Here is a 25,092-nt window from a genome sequence, read left to right on the forward strand (position 1 = left end):
AGATGTAAATGCAGAGTAACACCATTGACTTAGCTGGGGCAGTCCTGGATTTCCAGCCCTATTCCTTCTGGTTCTGGCAAGAGTTCTCCAACAACACAAGAAAGGATAGTCCTACAAGACATCCTGGGCACCGCAGGAAACAGGCTGTCCTCACAAGAACCGTCACCAAGTTTTGCTCTTAAGGAGGTGACGATAAGGTCTGGGGATGAGCATCCAAAGTTTGCTCGGAATCAGACCCCCTAATCTCTTTTGGTTCCCCCAAGCGCTCACAGTAATTCATCACCATGGATTCAGTGACAATGTTCCAAACAAGACAATTGCCACATTGAATGAATGAGACAAGAGGTTTCATTATTGGGGAGACATTTCTTTGGGTCTGTCTACACTACATTGTAAACCTGGGTCTGTCGGACATGGGCTTGTGGATTTGGTGGTCCCAAGGCTGCACTTGAGCATCCACACTGTATTGTGAATCTGGGTTTATAATTGCTGGACCCAGGTCTGACAGCCATGCTAGTGTGTCCATACTGTGCTATGAAGATCTTCTGACTCGGATCCGTGACTTGACCTGTGTCCACGCTGCAAAATGGCAGGGCTTGCACTCAAGTCACAGCAGGACTTGGGCTCTGACCCATACTGTTAACAGGGGCCTAGGACCCAGATCCTGAGCACTTGCTGTCCCGAGTCAGCCTGATATGTGTGGATGAAAGCAAGGCTTGGGCTCAAACCTGTGTCAGAACCCAGGCCTAGCGCACAGCGTAGACATACCCTGTATGTTCATAACAAGTCATCCACAACAATGCAGAAAGCTATAAAGCCTTGATTGAAATGTTATTAAATATAGTGCCATTAGTATGAAGAAAGCTAATCCAGCATTCTCTTTCACATCTTGGGGTTTTGTTTGCATGGGAGGTAGATAGGTGTGACAACCTGAAAATACATGCAAGTCTATGCAAGTATTGTAAAAAATAGCTTGTTTAGAGAACTGTTATCTCAAACAGGAACATACACACACACAAAAGAGAGTGATATCAACAGGTGTAAGAGTAGCAGCCGTGTTAGTCTGTATTCGCAAAAGAAAAGGAGTACTTGTGGCACCTTAGAGACTAACAAATTTATTTGAGCATAAGCTTTCATGAGCTACAGCTCACTTCATAGCTCACGAAAGCTTATGCTCAAATAAATTTGTTAGGTTTCAGAGTAGCAGCCGTGTTAGTCTGTATTCGCAAAAAGAAAAGGAGTACTTGTGGCACCTTAGAGACTAACAAATTTATTAGAGCATAAGCTTTCGTGAGCTACAGCATCCGATGAAGTGAGCTGTAGCTCACAAAAGCTTATGCTTTAATAAATTTGTTAGTCTCTAAGGTGCAACAAGTACTCCTTTTCTTTTTATAAATTTGTTAGTCTCTAAGGTGCCACAAGTAATCCTTTCTTTCTATCAAAAGGTGTAGAATCAACAAGAACTGACCTGCAGTGCTCTGGAGCAGGAAGCTTTAAAGGCTGCCAAGTTTATCTACAGTGAGGTTAATTCTTTCTCTTGACCTCCCTGATCTTCATCCTCAGTGTTTTTTCAATCCCTGGGTATAGAACTGCAGCGGATGGAGCCCTGTTGATCCTGGAGAGACAGTAACACAACGAGAACAAAGCAGCAGGTGTCGACAGCGTTTGAGGGGAGGGGGCCCCTCTGCATTTGCACCATCTCTAATTTCAACACTGTAAAACCAAAACCTCAAGCACAAACTAAGGCCTGGCCCTGCACTGAGCTCCGCATGACCAGACCCTTAAACACAGGAATAGCTCAGTGCAGCACTGGGGTCTAAAACTCCATGATGTCTGCCTGCGGGGCAGGGGGCACAACTCCACTCATTGCTGGCTTGAACGGCTGGGACTTTTCTTGGCCAGTTTGACATGCACTCATGTCCATACCCAGCTACATTTCCGTTCTCTCAACTTTGCTTTTTGTTTTGGCATTTTAATTTAGCTTTTGGCAATAGAGGAAAGAAGTTTACTTTTTCATGTGGTTTTCCTTTTAAAATATGCTCCCGACTTCTTACCAAATAGAAATCAGTCAGAGAAGCTCTAGATCTGATATCAGAAATGCTGGTAAAGCCAACACATGGTATTTTATGATTTATTTTATTGTTAATACTGCCATGGAGTTTTTTTTCATGGCCTTATTTCTGAGCTCTAGGAAAAGAATCAGAGGGGTAATGAGAAAGTTAGTCAAGCCAGGAGGCTGTATTTGTGATCTCATTGATGGAGCACAGCTTTTCTACACTGCAAGCTAAATTCCAGCTCCTTAAAGTCCATCTGAAGGCACATGGCTGCTGGAACTAAGTGGTTTATTAAGATTGTTTCAATGTGCACTAAACAATCATTATTGCCTAGCCAAATAACTATAGGCCACTCTATGCTGTTTGCCCGTTACAATAACAAAGAAAACTTCCAAAAGAACTTTGTAGGTAGGGTCATTCTTCTCTCTTTAACTTCCCAGGCCCACACTCCACTGTCACTCACACCTGTGTGGGTCTGGACAAAATCTACTGAAGCCAACAGTCCCTGCACATTTAAACAGTACTGATGTGCTCCGGAACAGAATTAGGCTCATTGACTTCAGGAGAATTATCCCTCATTTACAGCTGTGTACCGATGAATGAGGCAGACATCTGTTGCCAAAGTGTGAAATGTATTACATAGATACGCAACACCTCTCCCTGCCTTTGAATTCAGTGTGACAGCTTGAACTTCTGTCCTTAGTGAGAATCTGTGACCCATAAACTGGCAAAAATCCAAATGAATTCACAGAATAAATCCACAGAATAAAATCCAACAACGGATTAGCTCAGCAGAACTACAGCCGTCTGTGCAGCACATTTAGCATGCATGTTGCATGACTTCCACACACCTTGCTCTGGCTGCATGCCCCCAAAAAGGAGAGGTTAAAGTCACCTGCCCGAGTGGCCAGCTGCATTGGAACTGCTGCCGGATTCAATTCTGGGAAAGGGCAGGTAGCAGTACTGAAACAAAACAGCTGAACCTTGCCTTGTGCTCAAAGACTGCCAGTCTGAGGATCTGGTCAGCCATGGAAGGGAAGCAAATCCCCAGGATTAGGGGGCTCAAGGGAGAAACCTTTGCTGCTCCCTTTTGGGAAATTTTACCTAAGAAACCAACAGAAGCTTCCCAGATGACTTCAACTGCCTTTCTCTAATGGGGACTTCGGGCTTTAGGGTAATCACTGACACCTTGAAATGCACCAGAACCAGTTCTCAAGCCACGACAGAAGCAGCTGTGTTCAATGGTTCTGAAAATGGCATGGAAAATTCTTGTTCCTTCTGGCTGTGCTTTTGGTTTCAAAACACTTAATAGGTAAACCCTATCGAGGCTTTACTTTAACAAATGTAAATTCTCCCCTCTAACCCTGCCTCCCTTCTTGCAAGTAAATGAGATGTGTGGCTTTAAGGATGAGAGAGAAGGAGCTGTGGTTTCACTTTAAACTGAAACTTCATCCATACTGAATATTTAGAACAAGGTGCTGAGAGGCGGGATGAGGCCTACAGCACATGGCATCTTCGCACCGTGATTTGCAAAAAGTCTCCAGCAGGACCAATGTTCTGTGTAGTTTGATGAACTAACAGCTTAGACCTGGGCTGCGGGTCACTATCTCCAGGCTATTTCCAGATGCAAACATTATTACCTAGGCCATTTCCTGAGCAGGATGAGCCCCCCACATCTCAGCTCTCCTAGGCTGAAATAGAGCTGGCAACCCTGCAGCTGGTCTGGACTGTCACTTAAGCCATATGACAGCGCCGTACAAACACCTTGTACCAGCATCAACATGGCCGGGGTTCTGCACTGTGACATAGGCTGCAATGCTCTGTTTACTTTTCCTCTCTTAAATTGCAAGATTTTTAAAACTCCAACAGTTCAGATTGATTTTTTTTTAAAGACTAGTGAATAAATCACACTTAATAGCTGTCAGAGCCAAACCCTGTCCTTGATTTAGCCTCAGCTCTGACATCCAAAGATTGCATTAGGTCTTTTGGCAACAGCTTCTCGCTGGGAGCTCATGTTCATCTGATTATCCACCACCACTCCCAAGTCTTGTTCAGAGTCACTGCTTCCCAGGATAGATTCCCCCATCCTGTAAGTAGGGTGGACATTCTCTACTCCAAGGAGCTTGGCCTTTCCATGGAGGGAGTGTAGGAGAGGCGGGAGCTGTCCAAATGGCGGGCTTCAGTCAGCAGAACTCTCAGCTGAGAACCATTTTTTCTTCTAAAAGTAGGAATTCACCAATGTAGTAACATTCTGACCTTGTATGAATGGAAATGATCTAAGAGCTAGGCAACTGTGAACATAATGTACAAAACAGACCACTTAGCACTGGCAGCATTGGTCAGAGGATTCGGATTTCATCACACCCAGGAAAACACATCCTGAATTTCCCAACAACTGTTTTTTCCACTGTGGATGATGAAACAACTACTACTGCTCTAAAGTCACTTGATCAAACCCAGAGTGGTCACAGATGGCATGTCCTAGAGAAAAGGAGGAACCAATTGTGTTTCTACCATAAATGAGTCTCTCTCCCTGGCAGCTCCTCATGGGGCCACCCCCCAGATTATGTTGTCAGGGATCAGAGCAGAGATTATTAAATAACATTTGCCTGCTGCCAAACTAAAACCACAGAGCTAAGAGTTCTTCTTGCTTCTCACTGTCCTTTGGGGGAAACTTTAGCACTTTATTACCTCTGCTTGCTTATGCATTAGCTCACCACAGTGCTTTGATACACTCTTCACCATAGGCATTGTAAACGTGCACCTACTGCTCAATAAAAATGATTTATTTAACAAATAACCAAACCATGGCCTGCCAAAGTTATCCAGCTGATCTTAGCACTAGTGATACACAGAAATAAATGGAACACGTGGGCCGAAAATGAATGCATCTTCGGCACTGCGTCTCTTTCCTTGTGCAGGTTAGAGCCAGCAGTCAGGCAGATTTAAGGGTGGCCACATGGCCTACTGGACTGAGGATGGGACTCCAAACTGAGAATGCCTGAGTTTCCCCTGATTCATGGCACAGTCCTTTTGCATTCTACACTCCCAGTGAATTGGGAGTTGAGGGTGTGAGTGGAATATAGGATTGTTACCCTGAGCAAGTCACTTAAACTTTTTATGTCTCAGTTTCCTCATCTATAAAATGGGACTAGCAACACTTTGTCACGTACCTCAGAGGGGTGTTGGGAGGTAATTAGGTTAATTCTTGTACAGCACTTTGAAGGTACAAAGTTCTACCTGCTATTGTTAATGCACAGCCCCAGAAACGTAAGCCCATCTGTCTATCAATGGGAGACATTCAGTACAGACAACGATGACTTGGTGCCCTGAATGGACACGCATTTGTGTGTGTACATTTTTCCCACCCTGCTCAGCTGCTGTCCCTCAGGACATTTCTGGAGAGAGCATCTCCCCGCAGTCCCAGCTCACTGTGCCCATTCAGCCCTCACCCTGATGGGGTACTAGCAAGGAGAGTTTGGACCTCTCTCCTTCTCCATAACAATCCCCTCCATCCAAGCCTTCACCTTCAGACTGCTCAGTTGGTCTTGTGCGCCAATAACCACAGCAGCAAAAACCACTCTCGCCCATCCAGGGCTCTCCAAGAGACCGCGCTGGCTACTATCCCAGGCAGACCCAGCCAAGATGACCCACACTTTCAGAGCATCTGGGCTGTGCCATTGCAGTTCCCCTTAGCTGGGAATGAAGAGGCTCCAGCGGGTTCCAAATGCAGCAGCCCAGTTGTTCAGTAACCTGTCACCCTGATTCTTGCACTGTCTCACTGGTGAACTTCAAGCACATCAAGGTGCTGCCCTGATTTGCATGGTATTCTTTGCTCCCTCTTTCGCTTTCCACCAAAACTTCCCATGGCAGTAACATTGCAGAGACACAACAAAACTGCTGATTAACAAGGAGAGGCGGGTGACTCTGGCAGACAAAGGTTTCAGAGGAGCCAGGCCAAGACTGTTAAACTCACTCATTGCCAGGGGGGAGAGAATCAGCCTCCAAACAAAGCAGCTCAGGAGTTTTTCTACAAAACGCTTTTTCACTGGAAAATGCTGATTTGTCAAAACCAAACCAGTTTGTCGGCATGTCCTTTTTGGCCAGGGAGAGCACCCGGAATAGCTAAGCACTTGGTGGTGAGAGCTCACCTGGGATACAAACAGCCATACTGGGTCAGAGCCATGGTCCATCTAGCCCAGTATCCTGATTTAGTTGGGGATTGGTCCTGCTTTGAGCAGGGGGTTGGACTCGATGACCTCCTGAGGTCCCTTCCAACCCTGACAGTCTATGATTCTGTCTTCTGACAGTGGCCAATGCCAGGAGCTTCAGGGGGAATGACCAGAACAGTTCATCATCCCGTTGCTCAGTCCCAGCTTCTGGCAAACAGAGGCTCGGGATGTGGCAGTCTTCGCTCCAAGTCCTTGGTGTGGCTGATTTGGAGTCGGGACTGGAATTCCTGGCTCCCGCAGGAGTGCCCTGACCATGGTGCTGTTGGCTATTCTGGGGCGCGCTGTCTCACACACACATTAAACAACATCTACAGGTCACAGTCTCATCCTGAGGAAGAACAGGAAACACTTCCGAACTCTCAGAGAGTCGCAGGATGAGGAAAACATTTCCCTTCCAGCTTCACCCCTAAGGTTCCCACATTCAAAGCTAAATGCAGCAGCCACCTCTCCACCCAGGTTCCCCTTGGAGACAGCTAAGCCCACTCAGCACCATCCTAGTGGCAGAGAAGGAAAGAGAGCATTGGCATTGTTCTGTACATGTTGGACAGTTTCAGAAAACCGAGCAATGACTGCTATAGAAGGACCTGGGTCAATGGCTACATACCCAGAGTCAAGTCGGTGTCACACAGGTAAAAGGCTCTGTAGCATGACCCGTAGGAAAGCTTGGCCATGACGTGAGAAAGTGACCCATAATCTTTTCAAGACTTGTTTGTGTTGGAGAGAGTGTTCCGGAATGATCCATATTGGGCACATGGAAGAACATTTACAGAGTGCTTTGTAAATGGATGATCTGTATCAGCTTGGGTCTCTGTATCAATAAAAAGTAGTTAAACATTGGCGTTCATAGCCCATCTAAATCTCTGACAAAACTACTGGATTTTACCACATCAGCCAGAGGTTTGAAAAATACCAAAAAACAAACCTACAAGACCCAGGAAAGGAGCCACCAGCTGTCAGAAACCAGGACAGAAATGTATTTGTGCAGAACACTCGTACATCAAATAGGAGAGAGGGGGCTTTTGTGGGGAGGTGCTTTTCAGAGCATGGGAAGGGGGATATAAAATCAGACCTGGGCATGATTAGTGCATGGCTGATGTCTACAAGATTTAAGACTTTTCTTGGAATTCCTGCCTCGCTGCAATTGTAATGATAAAAAGAGACTTTTGAAAAGATGAAATTGTTATTCCAAATACACCGGAGCTATCACCCTCATGGGGGAGATTTCATTATAGGAACATTTTGTTCAAGTGTGATTATTTTTAAAGGCCAGTTTGATACTGGAAGTTAAAGGGACTGACAGCTTCAAAATGGACTAAGCCCCACCCTTCCCAATAAAAGAAACAACTTTGTATTGTTATTTCAAATACCCCCGAGAGTGATAAATTCTCAGCCTTCCAGAGCAAGAGCTAGAACAGAAGGTAAAAGAGTTGGGAGGCAATGAGGGCTCAAGCCCCAAATCTTTATACCTGAACCCACAATTTTGCCCATGGGAAAACGCGCAATTTGAGCGCACACAGTATTTGCTTTGCATTCCCCAGTCATGTGGCTGGGCACAACACGCAAACAACTCTTGTCACAAAAATACAGAGTACCCTTGAGAACATGCTCTCTGTGTCACAGGAACTAAACCCCAGGATCCAAAGTGCTGTGCAATGGAAAACAAAACCCTGTTAAGTGACGACCACCTCGGCACTTTCCAAAGACCTTGATGTCTAGTCCTTTTGACTTGTAGGTCAAGTCAAGTCTGGCTAGGTCAAGCCAGAGAAGGAAAATGGAATTTGTGAGACAGTAGCTGGTGAAAGGAACAGAGCCAGGCTCTGATCCCAGTCAGACAGAGTAAAATGAAGAGTAACTCCACTGAAATCAGATGAGAATCAGGCCCAGAGGTTGTGACAAAGGGAGTCGAAAGGATCAGGGAAAATGCAGGTGGCTAGCAAGTGGTTAGTTCTGGCAGCGTGAGAGGAGAGGGCCTCGTAAAACATGGAGGAATGCTGCTATAGTCTCTTACTTACCTCCACTGATCACAGTCAATAGCAGGGGAACGAGGCTGGCAAGCAGCAACCTATTTCTACATCCAAGCTGTTTTTATTTGAACTAGCAAAAATCTGGTGGCTGGTTACACAAACGGATGGCACAGAACATTCCAGGACAGGGAACTTGGCTGAAATGGGATATTTTTTAATCTTATTTGATCTTTATTATTTCTTCAGGTTTAGAAAATTACATTATTGCTATCGGGGAATTTCAGAGCTTATCAGAGCAGCTCGCGGGGGGGAGGGCGGCACTTTAATTCCTGCGTTTGAAGGAATAATGGATGTTTCTTAATTGCACAAGGCCAGAAACCCCTGGAGGAATGCGCACGCAAGAGTTGGCTCCTTCTTAAAGATGGGGAAGCTGCCAGGAAGTCCCGCCAGGTGATTCATTTTGAATGAAGGAATTGTTTTGCTTTAGATAAATTGGGAAACAGGTTTTGCCAAAGGTAGAGCAGGGATGCATGGCCCACTTCCTCTTCACAATGGTACTTGTTTCAAAGAAAGCTCGCTCTCCCTGCTCTGCTCTGCTCAGCCCAGCAGCCCAAAGGCTCCCGGGACAGGAAATGGTTGTTACTGTGAGCACATGCTCAGAAGTATTGCTTTAAAACATTGTCTTTACACTGGGCTATCAATGAGCCGAGGCTGGAGGGAGCCATGAAAGGGACTTGAACCCAATCTCTACTTGCCTTTAATAATGGTTAAGGAAAAATGAAACCCATGCCCACTAGATCATCCCTGGCAGGGACCATCTCCTTTAACTGGGACAAGTTTATGATAGCCTGGCTCATGTTGAATAGCATCTTCCTGCACGTTCGGGTCCCATGGAACCCACATCATATAGAATTCAGTGAGACTACTCCTGGAGGGAAGGGCTACACAACACCTGGCAGAGGGGCAGAGCCTCGCCCTTACAATAGACCGCGCAGCACATTGTTTCAGCCAGTTAAGTCTATATTAAGTCAGGCAAGAAACTGGTCTACGGTGTGTCCCTCTGTGCTAACATCACAAGTGCCATCCCATCAGAGTAAGAGGGCTGACTCGAGCATTTGGCTCAGAAATGTCAATTATTACAAAAATATTCCCAGTTTATTCCTCTTGAGAAGTCAATGAATTTTTAATCTTCAGGGCTGAATAAAATGGGTACAGCTTTTCTTTAAGCTAGGATATAAACCGTTGTGAATCAAGCACTGATACTATCATACAGGCTCACCCAGTACCAGGTACAGCTTCCAGACATTCTTTATAATAGCCGATTGGAATTTTGATTGCTTCATTTTAGAAATGCAGCTATTATAACACAATGTTATTTGGTTGTGGGCTTTTTCAACATCTGTTCCATTTAGATAATATTTTGAAAGGGATTTGGCCATTTCAGGTGAGGCAAGAATAGATAAGAACATACAGGGACATACTTTTCAATGAAATGTGTAGTGATGCACCAGCAAAATGTTTTGCATACTTGGGCTGGAAGCTAAAGCTAGACAAATTCAGACCAGAGCTGAGGTACCATTTTTTAAATAATGTGGGTAATAAATCATTGGAACAACTTATCAAGAGTTGTGATGGGTTCACCATCACTGGAAAATTTTAAATCAAAATTGGCTGTTTCTCTAAGATACACGTTCTAGTTTACTGCTATTGAATTTGAAGCAGGAATTAATTCTGGGAAGTCCTATGGCCTGTGTTATATAGGGGTCAGATTAGAAGATTGCAATGGTCTCTTCTGGCTTTTCAAAAAAAAATTATGAATCTGAGAGTCTAAAAACTGATATTTTGATTCCAAAGGCTCAAACAAAGAAAACAACAGAACGCCACTAGCCATCACCTTCAGCCCTCAATTAAAACCTCTCCAATGCATCATCAAGGATCTACAACCCATCCTGAAGGACGACCCATCGCTCTCTCAGATCTTGGGAGATAGACCAGTCCTTGCTTACAGACAGCCCCCCAATCTGAAGCAAATACTCACCAGCAACCACACACCACACAACAGAACCACTAACCCAGGAACCTATCCTTGCAACAAAGCCCATTGCCAACTCTGTCCACGTATCTATTCAGGGGACACCATCATAGGGCCTAATCACATCAGCCACACTATCAGAGGCTCGTTCACCTGCGCATCTACCAATGTGATAGATGCCATCATGTGCCAGCAATGCCCCTCTGCCATGTACATTGGTCAAACTGGACAGTCTCTACGTAAAAGAATAAATGGACACAAATCAGACGTCAAGAATTATAACATTCAAAAACCAGTTGGAGAACACTTCAATCTCTCCGGTCACACGATTACAGACCTAAGAGTGGCTATCCTTCAACAAAAAAGCTTCAAAAACAGACTCCAACGAGAGACTGCTGAATTGGAATTAATTTGCAAACTGGATACAATTAACTTAGACTTGAATAGAGACTGGGAGTGGATGAGTCATTATATAAAGTAAAACTATTTCCCCATGTTATTTCTCCCCCCACCCCACCCCACCCCCCACTGTTCCTCAGATGTTCTTGTTAACTGCTGGAAATGGCCCACCTTGATTATCACCACAAAAGGTTTTCCTCCTTCCCCCGCTCCTTCCTGCTGGTAATAACTCATCTTAAGTGATCACTCTCCTTACAGTGTGTATGATAAAACCCATTGTTTCATGTTCTCTGTGTGTGTATATAAATCTCCCCACTGTATTTTCCACCAAATGCATCCGATGAAGTGGGCTATAGCTCACGAAAGCTTATGCTCAAATAAATTTGTTAGTCTCTAAGGTACCACAAGTACTCCTTTTCTTTTTTTCAAGGCTCAAATGTTAGAGATGGAAAAATAATCTATGTTAATGCTAATCTGCTAGAAACTGGCCAATCCCCAAGCAGAGGACATACCAGATATTAAATTCTGTCTACTGTTAATATTAGCCAAAGGTCTAGGAGACATGAAGAGGTTCATAATGACATTTAGAATTTTTTTTTCCTAAGAGGTTACAGCTACCTGAGAACCTAGCATGTAAACGGACCCATTTCTGCTCTGCAGTGAAGTTAGTACCCATACAAAGATGCCAGATTCAGTTAGCACTCGGCAAGAAGAATACAAACCCAACGTGAAACTGCCACAAGCATTTCCCAAACGCTGCAGATTTCACTTATGTCTAAAGTAATATTCAAATTTACAGAATTTGTCATGTTCAATCTTTAAAATAAGTTTTTCTCTAAAACTAAACAACTGCCTCTTTTTACACTTTTGCAATTTCAATAGGGTTTGAAAAACAAGGTTTTTAGGCCCACAGTAAAAACGCTTCAAACCCAAAGCAAAGCTCATCTCATCACTATGCTATTTTAGATGCAGTCATGTCTGGTTTCATGTTTTACCTTACTTTATTATCTCAAATTTATTTTACGAATAAGTCTGTTAAGTCTATTAGTATTCATAGTCTAGTGAAAACAGAAGTAACAGCAGTGAAATTGTATGCCATCACCAGGGCCAACACATGTATGCTGTCTAGCTGATATGTGCATTCATTTACCATTGTTCCAGTTCTCCATGTTTGCAGACCCTAGGAGAATGAAGTCCTGTTTCTTGCATTGGTATCTCCACATTCCATACCTTCTTGAGCAAACCAAATAATAAAACACAGATGAAAATGTCTTCTAACTGCCTAGACTTGATCTCTAGTGAGAACAGAAAACTCTGGGTCTGTTTCTTGCCTTCCAGATCTAGAGGGCCAAGTTAGGACTACCAATACAAGGCGTGGGATTCACTACAGAATAGCAGACAAACATCTGTTGGGAGGAAGGTTTCAGTTATACAGTGTTCTAGAAGTAACATAGGACCAAAGTTGCACAAGAGGCCACTGATTTGGAGTGCATCTATTTTGCGGCGCTCAGTTTGAAACTCAATGGACCCGATTTTGGAAGAGCTGAGTGTGTGCATATCCCATTGGAGCTTCAACTGGAGCACTGGGTGCTCAGCATGTTTGAGAATTGGGGGGGGGGGAAGGGAACATGAAATCTATAAGAGTTGAAGATTTTGGCCATATCACTGGGCTATCATCTTGCAGTAAACTCAAAGCAAGCTGGGAATGTATTTATGCTGCCTTCCAATGTGCCCATCCTTCTAGAGTTGGCTCGTGTAATTTTGCCAGATGATAACTTCACTCTGCACTAGATAGATACATCCATGTCCCCCTTGTTTTTGTGGGTACTGATTGCACTGGGCCCAGCACCAGCGGTAGGACAAAGGCCCAATGCAATACCCATTGAAGTCAAAGGAATGACTCCCAATGTCTCTCGTGGGTATTGGATGGGCCCTTAGAGTACAAGCTCTGCTTTTTCAGAATAGGTAGTACATTCACATGATGCCTGGCACACCAGGAATCGACTTCTCAACAGAACAGGCCATGTTCCATTGGAAGGAACAGGCTACTGGAATAGGGAGATGATTTGTCTGAAACTTTTTTTTTAGCTGAAAAATGCAGAACCAGCTGAACAAAACTTTTCATAATTTCATGTCAAATCTGCCAAATAGTTTTTGTTTAAAAAAAAAAACAACCCTGCAAAATCAAATATAGTGCTTCAATCCTTTCAAAACAAAATGTTTCAATTTTTTCTATTCAAAATTACTTTTAGTTTTAAAATATATTTTGATTATCTTAAAGATGGTATTAAAAGTTTGGAAAAATAAACAAAACTTAGTTCAACTCAAAGCTTTTTTTTTTTTTAACTTTTTGGTTTGACAAAATTTTTGAAACATTTTCTTTCATTTCAGGTCAATCAGAAACATTTTATTTTTTTCAATTTTTAAGTAAGAGCAGTAAACCAAAAAAAAAAATAAATCAGTTATTCACTTGGCTCTATTAAACAACTGTGTACCAGTGGCATGAATGTATTTTGCACAATAAAAAATTTGTCCACACATCCTTGACTTCCTTCCACTTCATTGTGTTCTACAAGACAGTGAAGTTCTCAAATGTATCACTAAATATAGTTCGAATTGACAGGCTTCATTTTTATTTTTTATAATGGTGATGTATAATATAGATTTTTATTTTGAAGCTTTTTTATTTTTATCAATTTAAATTTTTCACAATTGTGGGAAATTATGGAACACCTGGGGGGTTGGGGGGCAGGCAATATTTAAGGGCAGACATTGAGAGTCAAAAAGTGAAAGCTTTGTACTTGTTAAAGCACAAAATTGTCAACATCACATGTAAAATTTGCAACGTCGATGTCCTTCAATCCAGCTCTAAGAAGTTTGCAGGCAGCATTGCTCTCTCTTTGCCTAGCTGTACATTTTGATTATTATTGACAGACTTTTTGGTTGGTGGTGACTCAAGGTCCCTATAAGCTGCACAGCAATGCAGCAGCCTATTTAGTGATGCGCAGATGCTCAAGGGACCTGCCTGGGAACCTGCCACGGCCGGGAAGCAGCCAGGGGAGGGGCGCCCCTTCCCCTGGCCCCAACCTAGCCCGGCCCCCATCCTGCCCCAGCCAGGGCACGCCAACCCCAACTCTACTGCGGCTCGGACCCAGCCATAGAGTCACAGTTCCAGGTGCAGCTGGAGCAGCCCAGCCTGGACCCAGGCCCAGCCCAAATATGCTGGGGATGGGGAGGGGGGTTCCTACCCTGCCCCCTAGCCCTGGAGCTGCCACAGCAGGGAGAGGCACCTCTCCCCTCCTCCTCCCAGCCCAGGTGCTGCTGAAGGGAGAGAGAGCTGGGGCAGATCCTCTCCCCCCACCGTAACCCCAGAGCACCCTCCTGCACCCAAACCCCTCATCCCCGGCCCCAGCCGGAGCCCTTACTCCCTGCACCCCAACCCTCTGCCCCAGCCCTGAGTCCCTCAGCCCCGGCCCCACCCCAGAGCCCGCACCTCCAGCCGGAGCCCTCACACCCCAGCACCCCAACCCTCTGCCCCAGCCCTGAGCCCCTCAGCTCCGGCCCCACCCCAGAGCCCGCACCCCCAGCCAGAGCCCTCACTCCCTGCACCCCAACCCTCTACCCCAGTCCTGAGCCCCTCAGCCCTGGCCCCGCCCCAGAGCCCACACCTCCAGCCAGAACCCTCACACCCCTACACCCCCAATCCTCTGCTCCAGCCCTGAGCCCCCTCCCACACTATGAACCCCTTGGCCCCACCCCCACCACGTGAATTTTGTTATGTGCACACTGATATGAAGGTGATGTGTCACACATCGCCTCCATATTGGTGCACATAAAATTCATTCTGCACATTGGGGGGCGGGGGCGGGGAATTAGAGGGAACGCTTTTGCGTGTGTCAGGTCAAATCAATGTTTACTGATGGAAAATCATTGGTCACCAAAGCTTTGGGGCTGTATTCAGAGGTGTTTCCATAACAGTATAGCAGCAGCAACAGTAATGGCCTGTTGTTTCCTAACTGGGTTAATTGTATTGTACAGAGTAGAGATGTGGACAAAAAGAAAAGGAATACTTGGGGCACCTTAGAGACTAACAAATCCACTCTATACAGCTAAATTCAGTGCTTTGCATAATGACAGGTTTCAGAGTAGCAGCAGTGTTAGTCTGTATTCGCAAAAAGGTGCCACAAGTACTCCTTTTCTTTTTGTGAATACAGACTAACACGGCTGCTACTCTGAGATGTGGACACTAATTTCCCAAACCCATCTTGTGATTGGCTGGCTGGGCCTTTGTGATAAGAACTTAAGAACAGCCAGACTGGGTCAGACCAAAGGTCCATCTAGCCTGGTATCCTGTCTTCCGACAGTGGTCAGTGCCGGGTGCCCCAGAGGGACTGAACAGAGCAGGTAATCATCAAGTGATCCATCCCTTGTCTCGCATTCCCAGCTCTGGGCAAACAGGCTAGGGACATCATCCCTTCCCATCCTGGCTAATAATCATCAATGGACCTATCCTCCATGAACTTATCTAGTTCTTTTTTGAACCCTGTTATAGTCTTTGCCTTCACAACATCCTCTCGCAAGGAGTTCCACAGGTTGACTGTGCATTGTGTGAAGAAATACTTCCTCTTGTTTGTTTTAAACCTGCAGCCACATCCATGCATCAGCTGCCAGCAATGCACAGCTGGTGCCTCATGGCAGAAAAACAAAACTATATCCCTTGGCCCAATTATGTGCAGAGTGGAAGAGGGTGTGAAGATAAAATTATTGTGGGCTTGTCCCCTTACCGTTAATTAACTGTTTTTCCAAGCAATAGCTGAAAAGGCAGACCAAGCCTGTACCCTGTTCTCAGCCCAGCAGCCTGGCTCCAGCAGTGAATGAGCTGGGAGAGCAGCAGCAATGAGGAGTCACTGAATGAGGAAGTGCCCAGGAGACATTCCCTAGTTAGCATGAAACTAAGAAAAGAGATGAAGGTGATCAAACTTTTCTGACATGGAGAACTGACTGCTACAGCACAATAGAAGCTTGGGAGTTTCCTACAGATGGTTCACAGGGAAACTAAAGATGGTGAAAAATGGGGAAACTCCAGCAAAATGATTGTGGGTTTGGTTTTTTTGCCTTTTTTTAAAATCAACATTTTGAAATCAACATTAAAATCAACATTTTTTTGAAATTTTCCAGCCAGAGCAGAAACAGTTGCTGTCTCAAAAAATCAATTCTCCCTCTGCACAGCGTTCCTTTTGTTGAGTAAATGTAAAACCATTCTGATTTCAAGGCAACATGCCTTCTTAAAACAATGCACTGCATTGTAATGGAGTGATGCACATTGTTTGCTGCTCCTGGGATTACATCCATTGGCCCCATCCCTGGAAATTGGATGACTTGCTTACAAGGTGGACAGAAACTCAAGGCAGGAAACAGTGCTCAGGTCCAGCACTGCAAAGCAATCGAGAATGGAGCCAGTGTCAAGATGATAACAGCACTCAGAGAAAAGTGTTCCTCATATGGGAAGATGGCACCACATCTCCAAAGAGAAAGTTGGTAAAAGGAAATAATTTGCTTTTGGTCTATCACACGTGACATGGGAATCCTGGATCCTTCACTTCAGGCTGCTTTATTGTAGTACTTTTGTTTTTGTTTTTTAAACAGTGGCATGAGGCTTTGAAAATGGCAAAGAAGAGGGAAGCAAGTCTCTGTGCATTTCTAACATGCCTGTCATTGCTGCATCTATGAATACTGCAGGGAGAAATGGGGCAAGAAACATTTCACATCCCTGCTGTGTTAGATGTTCGCTTGCAGGATTATTTTATGATGTTATGCCTTGCAGAGACAAAATATTCATATTGCAAATTGGAAATTCTTTAGAGGCAGCTAGTCAGATGTAAAAGGCAGTGGACAAGTGCAGTGGGCAGCTTTGAAATGTTCAAGGACTGATCCTGGCAGCAGCTGTGATGGGAGGGGTCTCGGCAGATGAACAGGGCAATATCATTCATGTTCTGACTTTTTCCTCAAATTCACTGTGTAGCTAAATAGCACTATTTTACTGGACCAGTGGTTACTGAAGTGCCTTTGCATTTCAGGGCAAGCTCACAGTTGCTTCACGTATTTTGCAACCAAAAAAGCCCTTGAACTTTAAGTATTTATTCATAGGATTCATGAGGCCTGGATGCAAACCCCACCCTGTTCGATGTAGCAGGCATTTCTGAGACACAAACAACTGATTTTTGGATGTCCCCAAGACATCTTAGACAGTGTGTCCGGAAAGCTCCTGCAACCGGGCAAGTACTGCCACTAATCAACAATAATAAGGACAATATAAACTTTCCCCCCTTTACTAGCTTCCCAGGAAAGATCAGTTTTATGTTCAGCAAGGAGTTTGCTCTGACTCTTCCATGCTCCTGGTCTCTTGCAGCAAGCTCAAGGTTGGAAACTTTCCCAGCTCTTACCATGAAGTGTGAGTGCCACTGTTCACACTTCCAAACTGCCAGTTTCCTGCAAAGCATCAAATCATTGCCTCAGCGGAGAACTGTCTCTACTCAGCACTGGTGAGGCCCCAGCCTGGCTGTCTCCTGAATCACAGGTCTCTGCCAGGCTCAGACCTGAAGCGAAGGCTGCTGCTGACACACTCTGGGGAATTTTGTTCTTTGGCATTCTAGGGGTGAGGGACGGATGGACTCAGCCTTGCACTATGGTGAGGAATGTAACTAAAATTAGGTGAAGGAGCCTGAGGCCTGTAGTCAATGAGAATCTCTCCATTGGTTTCAACAGGCCCTGACTGGGGACTCTTTTCTGTTTGGCATGGAGCAGAGTTGAAACAAGAAGCCGCAGTCTGGGTACTTGGGCACGTCCCCTGGGTCTCTTGCATTTCTAAACCCTGTATTGCTCCAAGGGCAGCCGGTGGTTTCTAGTCATGCCAAAGACTGATAAATATTCTCTCCACAGTAACCACAGAAGCTGATTTGAGCATTGATTTTGTGGGGACACATGCCGGGAGAACGGCACCCAGGAAGCATACTGAATTGCAGATTCAGAAAGCCCCGTTCTTAACAGGCCCCGAAACTCTGGAGGTCCAACCCCTGCTCTGCTGACTTGTGCATCCACAATGGGACTATTACCGTTGTCGTTCATACAGGCCACAGGCATGCACGGCCCTCTACAATGAAAACAGAGAACCAGATCTCATGCACGTGCAATCTACACCCATTTAATGCAGACAAAGCTTGGCTACAAATGCAACTTACAAATGGCCATATTTTGCTATTCTTACTTTGAAAGGAGTCTCACTGTACTCAATGGCACTATGTGCAGAGTAAGGAGCTACTCAGTGTGAGTAAAGGTCACAGAATTGAGGCCACAGTGACTAGCGCTGGCCTTTCATGATTCATCAATCCCTGTAAAGAGCGGTACGGTAAAGCCAAACAAGCTCGGTGTGCAACTGCTCAGCTACACAGACCTCCAGACAGTGACTGTGACAGGCTCACAATGTCCGTGCACCACAAGCACTGGGGAGGACAGGACTAAGAATTCAAAACACTGACAAATTGGAGAATTGGTTTGCAATCAACGAGATGAAATTCAATAAAGACAAGTGCCAGGTACTTCACTTAGGAAGGAAAAATCCAATGTACCACTACACACCAGGCACTAACCAGCGAGGGAGTCATACCCTGAAAAGGATCTGGGGGGTTATAGTGGATCACATATTGAATGAGAGTCAACAATAAGATGCAGCTGTGAAAGAGACTAATATTCTGGGGTGTATTAATGGGGTCGTATGTAAGACCTGGGAGGGAATTGTCCTGCTCTACTCAGCACTGGTGAGGCCCCAGCAGGAGTACTGTGTCCAGTGCTGGGTGTCATTCTTTAGGAAAGATGTGGACAAATCAGAGAAAGCCCAGAGGAGAGCAAAAGAAGTATAAACAGTTTAGAAACCTACGAGGAAAGTTTAAAAAACTGGTCATGTTTAGTCTTGAGAAAAGAAGACTGAGGGGGGACTGATCACAGTCTTCCAATACGTTACAGGTTGTTATGAAGAGGATGGGGATCAATTGTTCTCAATGTCCACTGAAGGTAGCACAAGAAGTAACAGGCTTAATCTGCAGCAAAAAGAAAAGGAGGACTTGTGGCACCTTAGAGACTAACAAATTTATTAGAGCATAAGCTTTCGTGAGCTACAGCTCACTTCATCCGATGAAGTGAGCTGTAGCTCATGAAAGCTTATGCTCCAATAAATTTGTTAGTCTCTAAGGTGCCACAAGTCCTCCTTTTCTTTTTGCAAATACAGACTAACACGGCTGCTACTCTGAAACCTGTCAATCTGCAGCAAGGGAGCTTTCAGTTAGATGTTAGTGAAAACTTTCTAACTCGCAGGATAGTTAAGCTCTGGAACAGGCTTCCAAGGGAGGTTGTGGGATTCCAAATCATTGGAGGTTTGTAGGAACAGGCTGGACAAATATCCGTCAGAGATGGTCTAGGTTTACTTGGTCCAGCCTCAGCACAGGGGGCTGGACTTGATAACCTCATGAGGTCATTCCCGGCCTATTGGACAGCATCATTCACTATCACCTTCACATGGACATAAGGAAACAGACCTAGAGCATATTGCTTCATTCTTCTTCTAAAAGGAACTGAGACACCAGCTCCATGTGTGTCTGCTGGTTGCTTTCTGCCTTCCTAACACATTGCAAAGTGCCAAGTTCCTAGGCGCATACTAAACTTGATTGTCTTGATGGACCATATTGCTCAACGTTCTGTCTAAGCAATCTTCCAGCATTCCAAGCACTGAATTCTATATGGCTTCTTCATATTTTCACTTCATATTTTGCTGTAAGGATCTGTATTATCTGATTAAATGAGTTTCTGAACGTCATTAGACATAAGAATTTCCTTACAATAACTTTAAAATGCCATGTGTTGTGTGAAATATTTGCAATAAATCAATGGGGTTGAGAATTTCTCTCAGACAGGTGACCACAGTGTGAATTGCACGTAGCAGTCAAGGCCTAAATCACAGTTTAAAAAACTGTAGAGAAAAAAAAATGGTTTCCAAATACCAGGCTTCAGCTTTGGTTAGACTCAGAGTTCAGGTGATAGGCACTCGCCTGCCATCTTGTGGCAAAATTTTATAGAAAAACCTGGTATGCTGGTTCAAACTGTGAACGAAAGATGCAGGCTTCTGGCAAAGGGGTGACATACCATTGTTAGAGACTGAAAATCCCCGTTTCAGCTATACCAACTAGAACAGATAGACTTTGCATATGATGTTCTGGATAAACTCATATTTTGATGTTACAGAAAGGAGGATATATGGGCAATGCTTTGCAACAAAGCCAAAGAACTGTGGACAACACAACAGAAGTAGAAATAATGTTTTATTTATAGGATTCCCTCCCCATCTTATTTGCACATTGTCTATATATGAATAGTGTGGCATCTTTCTCTTTTGTTATGCCCATTACATAAATGTTCAACCCCACAATAGTCAATTGCATCCTACCTTATATCCCCAATAAATCTTCATATGTATCTATTTTTAATTCAGGTTTCCCATTTCTCCTTCATGTTGGGGATGTGCCCTACAGTTTGGCTCAGGCTTCTCTGTATTTTCTCTTTTAGCCTCAGGGAAGATTCTCATACTGTATTTTGTTCTCTCTCTCTCTCTCGTCAGGTTTCAGAGTAGCAGCCGTGTTAGTCTGTATTCGCAAAAAGAAAAGCAGTACTTGTGGCACCTTAGAGACTAACAAATTTATTAGAGCATAAGCTTTCGTGAGCTACAGCTCACTCGATGAAGTGAGCTGTAGCTCACGAAAGCTTATGCTCTAATAAATTTGTTAGTCTCTAAGGTGCCACAAGTACTGCTTTTCTTTTTTCTCTCATGTCAGTTTGGCATCTGCATTTGATACTTAACATTTGAACTATAGCAGTTCATTTGATTCGGGTTGATTTTTTTTTGTATTTACTGTAAAAACTAATCAAATATTTGAACTGAACATTCTTAAAACAAGCCCCAGGCTGAATCTTGGCATCCCTCAGCCAGGCATCTTTGCTTTAAAGATACAGCTTGTAGCACTGTAAACTTTTGTTTGCTTACACTTATGAACTGCTGGTTGTCAGCTGGGAGGAGTGAGCTTTGTATATTCAGCTGGATCCCATTCTAAGTCAGTAGATTTAAGAGTCCCAAGTCACCTCAGTGTTACTCCAATTTCTTGCCAGAGTAACCCTATTGAAATTAATGGCGCTGCACTGGTAACTTATACCATTAGATACAAACTATGTCTCGGCATGTAGCATGAGATACAAATGGTGTGTCAAATGAGAAAGCTACAGAAAGTATCATGCAGAATTGTGATCATGCCCTTAAAAACTCCTCTCAATTCCAAAGGGACTGACTGAATAGGGATCTATGGAAACTCCTCTAAAAGAAATCGCTTATTTTTTTTTAAAGTTACGTGCTTCATATAGAATTTTTAAACCACCCTATAAAATTCCTTAAATAGCCACAGCCTAGAATTCTAGTGTAAATATCATCTACAATGTTCTCTGTTCTGTTATAAGACTATTCCAACAGGGACAGGAGGATCAAATACAGGAACACTCTCGAAAATTGCCAACCCAGGTGAGAGAAAAAAATGAACTCTGACCTCCCCAGAGTCTTTGCCCTAGCCCCCAAAGTATTTCATCCAAGACCAAGGCTGTAGTCCATCGGAGACTCTGTCTATGTCTTGCACTACTAACTCTGGGCCAGACTGCCGAGGGGATCTCCCCTGGATTTGCCATCTCGCCTCTTTGACCAAAACAGAAAGAGGCCAAAGCCCCTTGGCTCAAAACCATCCTGCCACATCAGCATCTTCCAGCAGGTGTGGCGTAAGTAGATGAGGAGCTGAGGCTCTGGGCATGGTGACCGAGGTGTCACTCAATCATATAACACGCTAAGAGCTCTGTGCGGTACTGCGGATCTTCAGTCACCACCAACTTCAGGGGGATTTCCGGGTGCTCAGCCAGGATCAAGGCCATTGTTGTGAAATCTAAGCTCCGTGGACTGACACCACTCCCGGCTTTCATTTCACTTGGATGTGGGTCTGATAAATGCTCCAATGTGTTGCCAGCACAAAGCTGTCTCCCATCTCAGTCCATGACGTCTAGATTCTGGAAGACGTCCTACCAGTCTTGGTAGTTAGAGTGGAACTGGTACAATTCATTGGTCATGTCTGCCAGTGATAGAAAACAGCAGAGATGCCTTGGGGAAGAAGTGCTGCTGACTGCTAACGTCCGACGCTAATAAGAGTAGCGATCTCCGGTTCTCAAGAGTAGGCATTTCTGAAGACTGAGGAGGACACCAGGGGTTTCCCCTGAAGACTTTTCCATGGGAAAAATTCCATTTCAAAGTTTTCCATTGTAAAATTTTGCTTTTCTGCAAGACCCTTTGAAATGAAATGAAATGCAGGATACCTCTAAATTCTCCCCTTTCCCCCTTTCCTCCTCCCCCCACACCCACTTTTTCAGTTCAAAATATCAAACTGCGTAGAAAAATGTTTTTCCCCTCACTCTCCATTTTTGCTCCCCTTTGTCTGTGGGAGAAAAAAGGGAAAGTAAAAATTGGAAGGAAATAGGGTGGGGAACACTAAAATAGCCCCATCTAATGGAAAACTGAAATTTCTGGGTTTCCAAAACCAAAATGAAATTGCATTTTAAGTAAAAGCAAAATGATTTTTGTGATGATTTCAAATGATTTCAAAATATTGCTTTGAAACAAAACCAAAAAACAAACAAACAGTTTGGATTTTTTCAATTTGAAAAACTGGAGAAATCATCATTTTCTTGCCAACAATGCTGATTGTGACAAAAATCACATTTTCCAACCAGAAAGTTTTTTGGCTGAAAGATTTTAGCCAGCTCTAATGTGTCCTCTTGGGAAGAATACAAAGCCCATGCTGATTTCAAATCAGTGGGGTTACCTGTACAGGATATACAGGAGGTTACAGGCTGCAGGAGCTGCCATGTGACATAAACAAGACAGTGCAGGTTTGATTATCCATCTCTGGGCAGAAAGAAGCTGTGTAATCTTTACTCCTTCTTTCCCTTGGACTACAGAGATGCAAGTATTCAGAAACAGCGCAAGAAAGTGTATCATCATAATTCAGACTGGAGGCAACAATGGCTGAAGTACATTTGGGGAGCTGGCCTGGGAGAAGAAAGGTTTCAAACACCCATCCAAGCACAGGTAGACAACGCACACATAATCATCACCGCTATATGGACTTCCAAAAGCAGCCCACATCCACTAGACCTAGAGGTGCAGGACATTTTGTGATTGAAAAAATTTCCTTTCAGAAAATGTGGTTTTCTCTAAATCAAAATTTTCCATGGGAAAAATGTCACTTTCCATCAATTTTTTTTGATTTTTCAGTTAGGAGAATCAAAATGGAAACTTGTCAGTTTTGATCAGAATGAAACAATTCATGAGAAAACTGCAATTTTCCATTTGAACATTCCCGGTTGGAACTCGTCGGAATGTTTTGTTTGGTGAAGGTTTTGGGTCGCTTGGTCTTTCCTTCCACTTCGGAATGGGAAGGGATTTTCAAGGCCAACGTTTCCTGCAAACGGGGACAGCACCATACAGGATATAGACCCAAAGGAAAGGTAAACTAGCCTCTGACCTCAACTGGCTGAGATCACCTCATCGGTTTCCCCTTCCCACCAGCATCACTGAGGTCTGAGCAGGCTGGAGTTTCAGCTCTCAGCCAAGCCAGTCTCTGAAAACACTGAGCAAGTTAAACAGCCCCTGAGGGTCCGCAGCTACTCCCTGACATCACAGCCCAAACCATGTCACCGCCCCCCTTAGTGGCCACAAATAGAAATTGACTAAAAGGGGCTGATAGAAGTTACTGTACCTGGGAATGCATCCGATGAAGTAAGCTGTAGCTCACGAAAGCTTATGCTCAAAGAAATGTGTTAGTCTCTACGGTGCCACAAGTCCTCCTGTTCTTTTTGCGGATACAGACTAACACGGCTGCTACTCTGAAATCTACCTGGGAGAGCTCTCAGAGCCCATGACCAATCGCTCAGCTGCAGCTCTGTCAAATTCTGCCTGGGGCTGCAAACCTGTCAACAGCACCAGCACTGGCAACGGCCACTGAAAGGCCTAGCGTGGAGATCTGCTCTGTCTCCATAGAGAAAGACCAGCAGCAGCCAGTGAGCACGATGCAATCGGACCACGCACAGGCCTAAACCCAGCTTGACTGTAGCCCAGGACAGCTGGAGGGCCTGGTTGATGGAAAGCCTGCCTTGCCACAAAACCCGCTGGAATTCTCCTTGAGAAAGCAAGCTCTGGGCCGACCAGCAAGGCTGGCCGCAGGAAGTGCAGGCTTCAGGGATTTGTTGTTCAAATGTTTTGGGGTTCATGCATGTCCACAGAGGGAAGCCTCAGCTTACACTAAAATGTAATCACTTTTCTGGGGAAAGTTTTCAGCAATTAGGGCATTCGTTTCCCTTTACAACAGCTCGGTTGCATCTCAGCCCATGTGGGCCAGGCTGCAGGGAAGGGTGTCCACATAACATGAGCCAGCTGGGGGATGGCAAGATGATATTCTTGTCTGAAATAAATCAAGAGGAAATGGACAAGCTTGCTGAGTGGGCGCCAAGACATGCTCAGGCTTGCTGGCCTCTGTGGGAGAACACGCTGTACTAAACATTGCTGTCTTATTGTGTATAGTATGCAAACAAGTCACTTACCGCCACAATGCCTGTGCCCATTAATGACTGTTCTTGGCCTTTGCTTTCTCAGCTCAGCTGCACAGACAGGATGCCCAACTGGAGTTTCGCACAGTTCCTTAAAGCAGACGGGAGTGCAGTGCAGTTGGGAGCAGGAAACTGGAAATTGGGGTTTGTAGTGCTGGTGAGGACAAAGCCAGACCCTGTAAGGTAGAATCCCTCTCAGTTCTGCCCCTCTGCACTCCTCCAGGGGAAAAAACGGTGAAATCCCTGCATACAGCTCCCGCAGGGTCTCCCTTTCAGTGCGGGGAGAGTAGGAGTTGAGAGATGACTTATTCAAAGGAGCAGAGGGTTCTCCCCTCAAACCCCACAGTCCCAGGGGATCTGCCAGGGACCCTTTGCCTCTGCATTGGTTCTGGGGTCCCTGCCCCCATCTTTGGCCACCCCTCAGACTTCTCTGTGGGAGGGACCCCACAGAGGGGAGGGGCTCCATAGAAATGCGAGTACTGTCTCCTTGAGCATTCCCCCAAGGGATAGATCCATGCACATCTCCCTCAACCCCTCTTTCAGGTCCCTCACCACTCAACGATCCCCAGCGCCGCAGAGCAATGAAGAGAAATTGATGCAGAGGCAGCTTGACCATCTTTGTGCATGGGCCGGAGGAGATCCATGTGCCGAGCGGCCCCTGTCCCACCCAGGAGCTG

At 44.8% G+C, this 25,092-nt stretch overlaps 1 protein-coding gene across 1 annotated transcript in view; it reads right to left on the reverse strand.

The window, feature by feature from the left end:
- Window positions 1–24,445, reverse strand: part of SLC6A14 (solute carrier family 6 member 14) — a 92,343-nt gene extending 67,898 nt beyond the window's left edge. Inside the window, exon 1 of the mRNA XM_038415912.2 lies at window positions 24,410–24,445. Coding sequence (XP_038271840.1) covers window positions 24,410–24,430 — 21 coding nt within the window. The 5' untranslated portion in view covers window positions 24,431–24,445. The remainder of the gene's footprint in view (window positions 1–24,409) is intronic.
- Window positions 24,446–25,092: the final 647 nt, after the last annotated feature.

This window comes from Dermochelys coriacea, chromosome 9 (genome assembly GCF_009764565.3).
Source record: "Dermochelys coriacea isolate rDerCor1 chromosome 9, rDerCor1.pri.v4, whole genome shotgun sequence".
Lineage (NCBI taxonomy): Eukaryota > Metazoa > Chordata > Testudines > Dermochelyidae > Dermochelys > Dermochelys coriacea.